Raw genomic sequence first — 14,472 nt, 5'->3', positions numbered from 1 at the left:
GTTAATACTAAATAACATTGCGTTTATAAACGTAATGAACACTGAAAAAAAGAGCCTCCCAGCTGCGATGCGCCGGTCATCGCACTGTAGCCCATCGGAAATAAATAAACATTGCACAAGTGCAAATTACGAATTACTAGATCTGCCCTGTACCTTTTTCGCAGCGATACATGACAAAATTCTATATAAAAGCCTAGTTAATATCACGTTATTCATAATAATATGTATAATTATCTCGTTTCATTTTTATAGAGCACAGGGTACGGCAACGTAGTATAAAAAAAAATTGCTATCATGAAAAAATTAGAAAGATAGTCTCTTATGCACGACACATTGTGAGGAGCATATATTTTATCTGTGAGCATATATTTTATCGAAATAAATAATGAAGCAATGTAGATTCTTAATAATATAATAGAGTGTGAATTTTTCTAAGTTCTTGCGGTCCTACATTGACAGAGAAGGATTGTTCTGGGCCATTGTAGGGGATCTTTATTTCGGCGGCAAGTAATTTGTGTTCCTGCATTGCTGCCGCCATCTCGCGATTCGGATACACAGCGAAATTCGCTTCTGCTCTTCCACCTGGTGTGCGTTTGATAGCCTCGCGACGTACTTGAGCCTAACAAATATATTTTAAATATTCAGTAATTTACATTGCATTAATTTTTTCACTGTTTATTTTTTATCTCCACTTACTACTAGCTCGTCAACTCGTTCCTTCAGTTGCATAATGTTTCTTTGACGTTCCAATAAATAATGATAAGACATTTCGGGCACTTTACGTCTTAAATCGGGAACTGTTGGATATACCAAAGTCTTTTCCACATCCTGAAATATGAATAAATGTATTCATATGTATACATAGGAAAATATTTGGATGTAATAATAATTAACAATGATTTATCAAACTATAATTACCTTGACGAGATCAGTAGTCTTCTTTCGCAACTCTTGAATTTTTGTATCCAGAGATTTAAGATTTGTCGGCGATGGCAATGGTTCCAAACGATCTAACTTTTGACGCAAGACAGCGCACATTATTTTCTTCTTTTGCTGATGTTCATTATTCAAAGCTTGCTTGAGAGCGTTTATCTCCTGTACATAATATTTGTTGTCCAAAGTACTCGTTATCGAAGTGCTTCCCATCATACTGTCTGTGCCAGACACTGATATCGTTTTCTTGCCAATCGACTTCAGCTTTTCCTTCAATTGTCCCTTCTCTGTTTCTAAGCTATCGATATCGGTTTGAAGATGATCCATTGTTTCTTCGAATTCTTTTTCCTACCAAGAAAAACATGGAGAAATCGATAAAGAAATATAAGGATACGATATATGAATAGTGGCAAAAAAAGAGATACCTTGCGTTTTAATTGATTTTGTGCCTCTTCTAATTTTCTCTTCAACTTCTCGACATTCATTTCGTGTTCATGCTGCTGTGTCGCAAAACGCTTCTCGGCCAACTCCTTCCGCAATGTCATTTCAGATAATTCTTCTTGCTTCTCTCGTAAAGCTAATCTCGCCTCGCGTATATCACTATCCCTTGCTTCGAGTTTTCTAATTTGAAAATGTCAAAAAATTATCTCAAAAAATCTTGAAATTATATAAAGCTAATGGAAATATATGTACCTGCTGAGTATTTTCGTTTCTTCCGACTCCTTCCTAACAGAATTCGCTCTAGCCACAATTGGTGTTATTTGCTCGCTCTCCTTAGATTGTTGCCGACTTTGTGTTTGTCCGCTTATAGCTAATTCATTCTCACACTCGGCCATTTTCTGTGCCAGATTTGCCGCTAGTTGCTGTATTACCGTTAAACTAGCCTTAATAGTAGCTACGGGACCCAGATCTTCTGTATCGTATACTTTTTCGCTGGATGTTGCAGCCATCTCCTTCAATTTATCGGCCGGTAATCCTGTGTCTAAATCTGAAAAATTTATAAAAAATTGAATTCACTTTTAAAAATATTACAAAAATAGATTTTTCGAGAAAGTCTATCTAAAAAAAACCTACCGCCATTTTCGGTAATAGCATGCAAGGCACTTTTCAATAAATACTGAAGTGTCTTCGTGATCTTCACACCATGTTGATAACATGTAGAAAATTGTTCGTTGCAATCTTTATCTAATCCTAAATTGGCGCCTACAGAAAATGCTGGACCAGCGTGATCGCGTGGTACTCGTCTTCTAGCTGATTTCAAATGCTGCTGGATCACTTCGCATGTTGTTTCAACATGCTGACAAAGTTTACCTTAAATATGAAGAATGCTATAGTAACATTTACATAAGTCAATTTTAATTATCAAATATTACATACCTATATCAGCACTTTCTCCTTGTATCAGTACTTTAATCGCCGCAGCATCAGTAGCTATGGCATCGCATGTATTGCCCAAAGTTCTCGTGCCATTCACGATTAAACGTGCCTGATTAACAGCTATATTTTCACTGAAGAGCACGGAGAACATTGTGGCAAAGTATCCGCAACATTTCTCGATCGCGTCCATCGGCAAATTCTCGTCCAACTGATCTCTCTTAGCCAGTTCTATCAATGAGTCTAAGGACTTTTCCTGCGCCGCCATTTCCGGATAAGCCGCTCCCGCTTTAAGTAACATTTCCGAATTGCATGAGTTTAAAGCTGACTCAAAGCAACCCAAAGTGGTTTGTAAGGCATACATATGCGAGCACAAACGAGATCTAAATGAATATTGTGCTATCGAGTGACCTCTCACTACAGAAGTTCTGTAATAAAAAAAATTGAATATTGTACAAATAATCTAAATAGCTTACGCGAAAATAAGATTAGTAGTACCTGTCTATCTTTTCAATCGATCTGTACTTTTCTCGAACTTGCGAAATTAATATCTCCGTTTTTTGTGTCATTCTCGGTATTAATAAGAGCGTCAATATTGCGTCATGATCTCCACCGCGAGTCAAAAATGCAGGAGGCATGAAGGATAGCAAATAGCACACATGGTTTCGCGCTTCCTCAGCATCTAAGCGACGTAATTCAAGATCGACCGCTTTAGTTTGTGCTCGAGTCTCGGCAAATGTCTTCTGGAAGTCTAATATTTCCGCAAGTTGTTGGTCCGCACCTAAATCATAAATGATATGAGAATTTATAAAAAAAATAACTTAGTCAATAAAATTTTATATATTTCTATCCTATATTTCCTATGTTACCTCGAACATTAGTCTTGGTAGATTCTGTTGACTGTACTCGTTGCTGCAACTGCAAACATTGTTCTTGCAACTGATGCGTAAGTTCACGGAACTTTGTAATGGTTAATTCACGATCCGCCAACGTCTCCAGCGCGGCGTCCCGATGTCGCTGGGCATCGCGCGCTGCTCCAAGTGCAAGATCCAATTCCTCGCGAAGTTCCAGCTCTAATTCTTTGGACGATTCAGCCAGTTGATCTGACATATCCTGAACAGATTTGCAGTATATTATTCGTTATACATTATAGATTATATATGTTTCTTGCAATACAAAGTATAGGGACTACGTACTTGCAGAGCTTCCAAATCTGCAACAGCCTCTTCCAGTTCAGCCACTTTTTCCTCCAACGCCATTTTCCTCTCGCCTAATACCTCGACCATCTCTTCGGCTCCTAACGCTGCATCGACCTAAAAGAAACATTTAAGCATAAATTTAATTTTTATATATTTTATTTTTTAATAATTGACTTGCGATTGAGAAGAGAAATTGATTGGACAGAGGTATCTTTATCACTACAAGCCGAGGAATATTGGAGGAATGACGAGAGAAGTAGATTCTTCGTAATTTTAATTATAGGAATTGTTATTAAATTATATTTGAACATGTTATTCGATACTTTTGTAATTTGTGACCTTTTTTATTTATATATTTTTATGTTACTGAGAATGATTTAATGAGGATCGAACGTATAACATGTATTGAATTATTGTAATAATAAAATTCATTTATTAGCACTTAACATCCTCCATAACATCATAGCTTTTATCATTTAATTTGTTTTAAAATTTTTAGTCTAAGCATATTGATTTTTAGTTATTATATACAAATTGATGTTATTATAAATAATGTTATATAAATAATATGTGATATAAATAATATACTTGTTCTTGTAGATCTGCTATCTGATGTTCCATTTCTTCGACCCGTGCCGACAATTTTTCTTTCGTGCGACCTAATTCCAAGATCTCAGATTTTTTCTGATCCATATCCTTTTGCAATTTTTGGAATTCGTGTTTCTCGTGCGCCGATAAATCGCGCATTTTCACGAGCGTTTCACGCAACCTATTATTTTGTTGTTCCAATTGCTTTACTTCGTAACTCGAAGTTCCCGTAGTTGATCCACCGCCGGCTGCCTAATTTGCGAAAATAATAATGTTATTTAAATATATATCAAATAAGAAAGATACAAAACTTTTATAAAAATTAAATATTATAAAAATGAAATATTATACCCGTTCAGACATTTCTGTACGTAATATCTCTAGATCTAATGTTTGTTCCTCCAATTTTTCCTTAAGTTGCTCTAACTCGATTTGGAGAGTTTCAGCCTTTTCTTCCGCCATTTCTTTATCTAATGTAGCCATTTCTACTGTTTCTGCAAGATCAGACATTTCTTCTTGATATTGTTCCCTTGCTACATGAGCTTCTCTGGCTTCTTGTCGAGCTCGTTGAAGTTCTCTTTGTAGACTTGCCTTTGATAACATAAATAGAAATTAAGAAATTTATTTTTGAAAATTAAAAAAGTAAACTCGTTAAATAAAGATCTTTATCATATCATATCTCTACTTATTATATATACTCACTTGACTTTCCATAACTTTGGCCTTAAATTCAAGAAGCTGTTCAACTTGAAGTTTCGTTTTTTCGAAATCTTTTATCCTTTCCTTGTCTTGCATTCGTTTTACACGCAGCGTTTCTACTTTCTCAGTAAGATCACGTACCTACAATTTGTATATGTATGTACATCATAATTTTACACAACAAGGTAAATAATTTTATATGAGGGAACAGTAAAAAAAAAGATCAAAATTATTGTAAATGAAATTTACCTGAGATTTTAAATTATCGTTTTCTTGCACAAGTTGCAAGTGTGACAATTTTTCTTCTACTAAGTTTGCAGCCGCTGCTGAACCTGCCATGACTTGACCGGGTACGAATTGCGGTTTCAACGTTTCTACAAAACCTGTCTGGATTACAGAAAGGGAAAAGAATAAGATACATTTGCATTTTGTACCGTTGGGTGTTCTTTTTATTATCGCATAAAAGAATTGTGTGTCGCCAAAGAGTTTCTTCAAAGTCCTCTGGACCTGTGTACCTGTGCTTGAAACGCATATACACACTAGGTATAACTAAACGGTATATGAATGGCAAACAAAGATAACGTAATTATTCTCAAAATGCGGCAATGAAAAAAACACCCCACATTACCTATATATGAGAATCCGTATATGATTACGATAATGTCGTTGTTTCTGTATTTACAATCGAATATTATAAAATTAGTCTGTTTCATGGTGATAAATGAGAGATTAGTTGCAATAGCAAAACACCAACAAGCTACACCGAAACTTCTATTAGTACTAACGAATATATAGAGGAAGATCCAGTTGATGAGTTGAATCGTGTTATGTGATACATTTACACAGGATATAACTAAAGTCAGAGCATTGATACTATCTTATCTATTAGGTCCTAACGACTTACACATGTGTTTATTTGCATATCCTCATTAACTTTTGACAATTATAACTCTGAAAAAATTACTGATCAGGCAAAGCTACACCTTGAAGATATATAAAACCCATCCGTGCTAAATGTTAGTATTATTATAAGCTTGTAACACAAACACGAGGGGAATTCAATTCCTAACCGTGGAAGGACGAGGCGATGCAGAACATACCTTCCCATTGTGTATCGTAAACTATCGAAGCATCATAGAACTCAGTTAATGAAGCTGATGTATAATTAAACATAATGCAAAGAGTAAACCAAAATTAAGGGTCCTATTCTGTAATTTTTAATGATATTATTGTTTTACAATTGTCATTAGTGAACAATTTTTCCTTTTCTATAAATGATAACTGTTATTCATTAATAAAAAATTAATAAAATTGTCATAAACTCAACATAACAAACACCTCTCTCCAAGATATGTATTATGGAATTATTTGATTATTAACTAGATTTTTATTGTATTTTCTAGGAAAAACAAAAAATAATTCCCTAATTGAAATCCATTCCAACTTATTCCATGAAGTTTCCGGCTGTCATTGAATTTACAACAATTTTCGTCGCTATTTTGTTGTTATAGAATAAGAAAGTTTTTTTTACTAACGACAATAATTCAATAATAACATTGTTAAGGAATATTGTTACGGAATATGACCCTAATATGTCATTAATAAATTGATAATCCACTAAGGATGAACGGATATATCCGTTAAAAGTGCAATGACACTGTTTTTGTTACGAAAAATAATATGTGTTGATGCTTTATGATCGACAAACAGCTAGTATGAGAAAGAACAAGATATTAGAAAGGTGATGTATTAAAAAAGTTGAGATATTACAATTAATGAGTATTAATTACATTATTTTGATCATCTTGGGCCTTTGGCTTTTTGCCGGGAGGCGAGCTCGTGCTAGGGGACTTCTGAAACACGTACGTGCATTCCCATATGAATCATTCTATGCCAATGGAATTCTCTGACTTGGTTTTACAAATTTACACTCCTTTTCTTTTAATTTTCGTCATTAATTTCTACCTTATTCAAACACACTTTTCGGTCAGACGTGCACAATTATATTTAATTGGCCGAGTCACAGAATAGGATATTCTTTGCATGTGAATGTAAGAAACATACAAAATGTACACAATTAAAAAAACCTATAGATTTGAAAATATCAGATCACCTGTTTGTTAGTCAAAAACGATGAAAATATATCATAAAAATACAGTAGCTAATTTGTTCACAGAAATTACATCATTCATCATATGTACGTCATGCCTTAAATCTTCTGAATAACATTTTTTTATAGATAATTTTTTTGCACTTATTACTTAATTGATATAAATAGTAAGATATAGAAAATATATAATGTATATATTGGTATAAGTAAAGTTTTTATAATTTTTATTGCAATTTATAGTACATCTTACCTCAACAAATGAGGCACGCTTCGAAGTCGATGTTGGTGCTGGGATTAATGACTCGCCGCCGTCTCTACGTTCGTGCAATGATCCAGTTAGGCTTTCTGTACTCGGGGCACTTAATAATGTTCTACTGCCAGATAAGGATAATCGAGAACTGTAAAAAATAACACGAAATAATTAACGATATTTAATAAATTATATTTTTGTACAGTACCCTCTATAATTTTGGGAACACCCTATGTTTTACAGGAAAGCCATTACATGGCAGATCTATACATGTTTTGGTTTAAATACTTTGTAAGACATCTAAATGACGATAAACATTTATCTAAAACACCTAGCTTGTACATGCCGAAAATATGTTGGACAATCATTTCATAGCATCAAAGTGCTCAAGATTGAATTTCGTGCTTTGGTGTATTGTTTATATATATATATTGTCACTTGTTTGTCGTATTTGTGTTCGTTGTATATACACAGATCATTTAATTGTAGTTTAACGGTTTCTACAAAAGTGGTAAACTATTTGGATCGCAAGTTGATTTCAAACCGTAAAAATTGTAAAATGGCCCCGAAGAATTAGAGTTCGAATAAATCATTTTTAATTAAAATTTTAATTAAATTCCATATTTTAATAGCATATTATTAAATCTTTAAAAAAATCTTTGAAAAAAGATGAAATAAAAATACATACAGTGAGTATAAAAAGTATTCGTAGAGAATATATTTTTTAAAAAATCTTTTAAAAAAGAGAAAAATCAGAAAAAATATTTTTTTAAAAAACTTTAGTTTTAAAAATATTATCTAGCGAGAAATGAGTCATCAAATTGATGTCGAATCGATATCAATACAATGATTTCAACATCAATTCGACGTCGATTCGACGTTTAATTGACAATTATTTCTTGGTGAGTAATTAACAATTTATTCATAATAATAAAATAGATATGTTTCTTAAAATTATATATACTAAAAAGATGTGTATTAATTATAGAAAATATATATATATCATCTGAAAAATAAGCGAAAATTAAAAATTCTTATTTTGATGCTCAAAAAGTATTCGTACAATCGAGAAATTTAGCTTCTAAAATTAGGAATACATGCGAAGCTCGTTTGTTTATGTTAAAACAGAATATATTTATTGTATAAAATTGCTAATTAATGTTTATTTTTTACAAATAAGACTTTTTTTATAAAAAATTTCCTTGTATGAATACTTTTTGCTTTCAGTACATACATACGTTATAGATAATATATGTATATATGTACTTTTATTTTTATTTCATCTTTTTTCAATTAAATAATTATTTATAAGCCTGTAAAACATAGGATTCTCAGACTTATGGAGGGTACTGTATACATTTGCTGTACTAAGCTGGCCGTAAAGCATCAATCGTGATGGAAACTCTAACTTAAACTTATATTATTTATGTTAAAATAAAGAAATGAAGAAATAAAAACCTGCACATAAAATAATAAAAATCGCAGTAAAAATATTGTAACAATATATTCACATAATTATATGTCCGTAAAAAGTTTTGACACATTATGAAAAATATGAAAAAAATATAAATATCTTATAAATATCTTATAAAAATGTAAATTTAAATTAAATTAATAAATAAAATGCTTGCAATATTTAGCAGTGCAATTTTCGTGACACGATAACAAGCACAACAGAAATAATCGCTAATTGTTTATTAACTGAAAATAAATACGCATATTGTAAAAGCTATACATAACAGGCATATTAGCAACTTGTTTGTGCTTTAAGGCTGCAGAATGTTTTAGATGTTCAATAGTGGGAGATTGGCATTTTGACAGAATCATGAGATAATTGTGATTTTCTATAAGCAGTAAAGATAAAAAAATACACCTTGCTGACATAAATTCCGTTTGTTAAAATTTCGCTTGCAGTAATCTTACCCAGAAAGTTTGTCAGTTTGCTGGCGAGTAACATTCGCAGGAGATGTTTTTCTCCGTACACTTTTATGAGCAGCATATAATTATATTTAAGACTTTATTAATTACATTACACTCGCCTATTCGCCTATTTATTTATACAAGAAATTCTATGGCAAAATAACGAAATATTTTTTTACATTGATATTATCACAAAATGGAAAACTTACGCTGTAGGCTCATTCCTTCGACGCATACTAATGCTAGCATGAAAATTGTAAAAATACATAAGTTCAAATATTCTTTCTTTTAAATTTATAAATCACACTGAATTTGACAATGAACAGATTACTTTTTGATACAAATTTGGAGATCTTGAAAATCTGGAGACACAGTAGTGTCTCGACGCAAAGCCAAACGCATAATTTATACTCTGCTTACATTTTAAAAGATAGTATATTATTCTAAAAGTGTCAAAATACTCTACAGCATTTATATTTAATAGTAAAATTAAAATAATCTATTATTGTAGTACGCTGATAATATTTACAGTTTACTGCACTTGTTATAGAAAAAATTATATATATTTTTTATTTAAGAATGTTTCTTTTTTAAATCTAACCAAAATTTTTCAATGCAATCTGATATTTAAATTTAACAACTTACCTATTTAATCGACTCCTGGCTCTAGCGGCGCTATCATCAGGTGTCGTGGCATTACTGCCTGCAGATGATGGGCTAACAGGCTCAGTTCTATTGCCAGCCTCGTCCAATAGAATAAGTTGCGTTTGGCGTGCAAACATACCATGATTCTCTGCGCACTGTGACAATAAAAATAAACAACATAAATATGCTTTTTTTTCTACCTTCATAAGTAAATAAAACTCCGTCCGTTTTTTGTGACTGAACTAGTATATATTTTTGGAATTTGAAGGAAGATAGATATATGTTTAAAGTGAAAAAGAGTTCTAATATAACCTAGTAGAAGATTAAAAAAAGATCTTCTGCTATAACATAATCTTGAGATATACAGCGTAATCCTACTCTAAAGTCCAACATTGTCATCGAATGGTTAATTTTGTAATTTCATATATGGCAACTTTTAGTACTATATTCTAATATAATGCAAATGTGTGTGATTGATTCACTGTAACAGAAACAATATCTGTTCTCAGAAAAAATAAATATAATTGTCATTGATTGTATACAAACTTCTGTTAAATTCCAATTAACTTAATTAGTGGTAATTTATCAAATAATATTCATATCATTTCATTAATATTAGAATTATCTTTTATCGTTCAACACTTAAAAAAACAGATTATAAAGACAAGTGAAATATTTATAATTTAAAATTTTTATTGCAAGCAATTCTGCCAGTTAAATCAATCGTCAATCGAAGTTAATTAGAGTTTGGTCGAGGTCACCCTTAAGTATCGGTATGTTTCTCTGTTGATTTACCTTGAAGTACACCTGTCCCTTGACGCTGCCATTGTTTTTCCCCTTTGGTTCGTCGAGTATCACGCCGATCCATTTACCCGACGCAAACGCCGGATAACCGATATAGGCGATCACGCCTTGGCATTCCTTCACGGGGACCTCGACGCGTTGTCCGATTTTGAATGACATCTCTGTATCCGTCAATCAAGACTCGCCCTAGACGAACGCATTAACCTGTACGCGCGATCCGCGCGATTCTCTCGATTCCTATGTGTGTCGCTCGCCGCTCTACACACAGAGTAATATTTTATTTGTGACAGGATAAACTGAGTGCCACGAGTTTCTAGATCCTCGATAGAGTTTCAATGAATCTCTCCAAGAGTGTCCAAGAGGACAGGACGAAGTATTGTCGCCTACGTCGAAGTATTGTCGATGTTATGCTGCTCCGAAATCTGAAATTCGATATCACTAATCACAGTACTGCGCTGATACTACTGACAGTAGTGACAGAACGATTGTGACAGATAAACTGTTATGACGTCATGGTGGTTGTGCCAGTGAAAAAGGAACATACAAGTAACATACCGATCTAATTGATATTCTTCAATCTTGGCAGTTCTTGTTAGCATAAATACATATCACATTAATTTTTGACACTATGATTTTATCTGCAGTTTTACAAAATAGATGTGGCACTGTTGCCAAGTCTGTTCAAAATAATTTTATATTGTGATTTTCTCAATATTTTAGCTGTAATTTGGGCTTTTTTGTATTTTCCTCTTCAAAAGTCACCTGAAAATTCTCTTAAATTTTTTGTACCTTCAAAAAATCTTCCAGTAAGAAGAAAAAAATTTCCAAATCTGATAGAAATTCTACTAAACAATACTAAAAATAACATCATGCACATCATACGTGAAATAGAACACACCCTTAGACAGCCAATCAGACAATCATATTGAAAAATAATGGCGATGACGACTAACCTAACCGATTCAACGACGCCTTTGATTTCTAGGATCTTTAGGATTCCATTCTCGTAATAGTATTTTGCTGACGGGATTTGTTAATTTGTTTTCGTATGTACATTTTTGCATTCTGATATAGTTCAGAAAGAATCGCCCATTATGGCCCGTTATTATTTATGTTTTCGCTCGCACTTATAATAATGCAGTGAGGGAGATTGTTTGAATTGTTCGTGCAAGTTGTAGACGACAATGGCTAACCATTACGAGGTTCCAAACTGGTACGTTTCAAAGCTTCCTCATTTGCGACGTAACTTGATCATTCAATTCTGTTTATTGTTTATGGAATCGCACGTTTCGAATTGTTTGTCGTCGCGCGGCAAGGCTGGGAATGTCTGCTAGCGATATATTGGATACATTTCAATCGCGTTCCCACACTAAAAATCTAGTATACATAATATAAACGATAGAATTAGATAGTATGCACTGGCAATGTATATTGGAACACGATTTTCGTGTATACACATTAATTAATAATCTCTTTCAGGGCTGGTAAGCCACCGGTGGGATTGCATCTGGACGTATTAAAGAATGACAAGTTGATACAGGTAGGGGCAATACAAGATATACATCAGCTGTATCTTTAGTGACATATCATTCCCTTGGAATTCTATTATTAGAACTCATTTGAAAATATTATTTGAGTGCCTCCAAAGATTTGTTCTATTTGATGTTCACAATCTATTTGATGCTCATGGAAATCATATCATTCTTTTATCAAATAACAAGGATAAATAATACCTGCAAGCATTGTAAGCAAATGGAGCATACTCTGAATCTAATTTTATTCTTGTTTAACATTCGATGAATAAAGTGACATTGTTAACATTCGGATAGTACTTTCGAATAGTCTTACTCGTGTGAGTTGGAGGTCAATTATATGTCTCGAAACAATGTGAAATTACAAAAATAAGCAAATTTATTAGGCATTGATAAATAAAATTAGAAATATTCTAATAAATTCATTCATTTTTGTTATTTTTACTAGTTGTATGATATGTAATTGAATTCTTATATGAACCAAGTATCACATAGACCTTACTTTATTAGAAACTCATGGTGGATGAAAAGAAGTGTTATCTATTTGGTCGCAATCAACAGCTGAATGACTTCTGCATTGATCATGCGTCTTGTTCTCGCGTTCATGCAGCTCTTGTTTATCACAAGCATCTGAATCGAGCATTTTTGGTTGATCTGGGAAGTAGTAAGTATAGAGCTTACATTGGCTAAGATATAGGCTGTGTTTGATTTGGATACTTTTAGTGTGTGTTTTCAGCATTCTTCTATCTGTGTTATCTTATCCGTTTTACTAATTAAATAATAAAGACAGATTAATGATTTTAAAGCAATCAAATCAAATGCAATCATAGGTTTGTTCGCGTCGCTCCAACATGTTCCTGCCATAGTTCTTACTCACTCTAATGAGGGCATTGGAATGAAAAAGAGCTACAGGAGCATATTGGAGCATGTGACGCAAACAAACCTATACTCTTCTTTTAAGAAAGATTTTTAATTAAAATTGAATATCAAAGTTTTCTTTTTTTTTTAAATAAGTTGTAAAATTGATGTTAATCCATTTCTATCCTCTGTTGTATTTTTTAAACAGCATCTTTTTAATTTTTTCTTCATATATGTATATATATATATATATATATATAAAATCCATATGTATAAAGTACTGAAAAAATGCTCTATATGTATATATAAAATATTTATATGTAGAGAAGGAAATTAAAACGATGCTATCGTTTAAATAGGACGGGAAGAAACGGGTTTAAGAAAAAAATTTTAATATTTATAATATTTTTATTTATAAGATATTTATTTATAAAATTATTTGAAATTTATTTATAGAAAGTTTAATATATTCTTTTATAGAATTATGTTATGCATTTTTAAGTAGATGAGCTTGATAACTTTTTGCAGCACATGGAACCTTTATCGGAAATCTACGTTTGGAAGCACATAAACCAACTCAGTTACCAATTGACAGTACATTTCACTTTGGGGCATCTACTCGATATTACATAATAAGAGAAAGACCTCAAACTGGTGCCCGACCTATTATCGAAGAATTGGAGAAATTATCTGAAGATATGGACGCTGGCGGTTTGCTGGGATTGCCAGAAACAGAAACAGAATTAGATGTATGTATCGAATATTTGATATATTAAATTGTTAAAACATCTAAATTTTCTGCTAAATGTGACTCAGTCTATTGTAATTTCAGAATTTAACAGAATTTAACACAGCTCATAATCGACGGATCTCTATGCTTGGCATAACAGATGACGAAATGCATAAACCAACGCGTAAACGAAAGAAAAAGGGAATCACCTTCAATGATGACGAAGAAGTAATCAATCCGGAAGATGTTGATCCATCAGTTGGAAGATTTCGTAATCTTGTACAAACGACAGTTGTTCCTAGTAAGGTGAGCCATTTGCAAGGTTCTCAGGAGAAATAATTGCATGATTACAAAATTGCTTGATTTAATATTAAATAACAATTAAATAACTATAACTAGCTGTAATTATTTAATTTCATATTAAAGGAATATGTTTCATAATTACAGAGAATGCGTATGGAAGGTGGTCTTATATCCTTGGCGGAAGATCACAATCCTCTGAAACATATGCAACCCACGTCTACCACTCCACAACTCTATCACGATTTACCTCCCGAGCAGTTTACACCATCATCGATGTCTTCGATAAATCCGTTTTCTACGGCTCTTACATCGCGGCTTGGCATCGCGCTACCTAATCCGGCACCCGAGGTGGAGATGACGCCGAATCAGATACAGACGGAAGTGCCGCATGTACAAGAGCACATACCAGGTACGACGGAGCCGCGAGTAATGGAACCGAAGAAGAAGAAATACGCCAAAGAGGCAACGGCCTGGGAAAAAAACCGNTACCAACGCTGCTTGTATAATAGGATGAATTACTCATATGT

At 32.9% G+C, this 14,472-nt stretch overlaps 2 protein-coding genes across 2 annotated transcripts; one reads left to right on the top strand and one right to left on the bottom strand.

Annotated features, from left to right (window-relative positions):
- Positions 1 to 403: 403 nt before the first annotated feature.
- On the bottom strand, positions 404 to 10,681 carry LOC105625109 (dynactin subunit 1). The gene is made up of 20 exons (XM_012206484.1): positions 10,514 to 10,681; positions 9,719 to 9,873; positions 9,283 to 9,315; positions 9,077 to 9,136; positions 7,154 to 7,301; positions 6,584 to 6,646; positions 5,043 to 5,180; positions 4,797 to 4,934; positions 4,446 to 4,685; positions 4,095 to 4,346; positions 3,504 to 3,620; positions 3,177 to 3,420; positions 2,806 to 3,088; positions 2,311 to 2,735; positions 2,008 to 2,244; positions 1,627 to 1,921; positions 1,359 to 1,554; positions 919 to 1,281; positions 697 to 828; positions 404 to 619 (listed from the first exon to the last, which is right to left on the bottom strand). Exons 1-20 carry the CDS (start codon positions 10,679 to 10,681, stop codon positions 404 to 406), a joined length of 3,903 nt encoding a protein of 1,300 aa, XP_012061874.1.
- A 1,025-nt stretch (positions 10,682 to 11,706) lies between these two features.
- Positions 11,707 to 14,451, top strand: LOC105625000 (nuclear inhibitor of protein phosphatase 1). Its single transcript, XM_012206376.1, is given in 7 exon segments — positions 11,707 to 11,735; positions 12,002 to 12,062; positions 12,565 to 12,718; positions 13,441 to 13,661; positions 13,745 to 13,948; positions 14,090 to 14,416; positions 14,419 to 14,451. Coding segments are annotated over 7 exon segments (1,029 nt in total).
- Positions 14,452 to 14,472: the final 21 nt, after the last annotated feature.

This window comes from Atta cephalotes (assembly GCF_000143395.1).
Source record: "Atta cephalotes unplaced genomic scaffold scaffold00001, whole genome shotgun sequence".
Classification (NCBI taxonomy): Eukaryota; Metazoa; Arthropoda; class Insecta; order Hymenoptera; family Formicidae; genus Atta; species Atta cephalotes.
Note: the sequence above shows the minus strand (reverse complement) of the source record. Positions and strands in the feature narration are given on the sequence as shown.

Excerpts from the sequence above, each read along its gene's own strand:
- LOC105625109 (XM_012206484.1), bottom strand. The coding sequence starts at position 10,681 with ATGTCATTCAAAATCGGACAACGCGTCGAGGTCCCCGTGAAGGAATGC. Across the intron at positions 6,647-7,153 it reads AGCGTGCCTCATTTGTTGAG|AAGTCCCCTAGCACGAGCTC; the intron begins GTAAGATGTACT and ends TACGTGTTTCAG. Across the intron at positions 829-918 it reads AGACTACTGATCTCGTCAAG|GATGTGGAAAAGACTTTGGT; the intron begins GTAATTATAGTT and ends TTCATATTTCAG.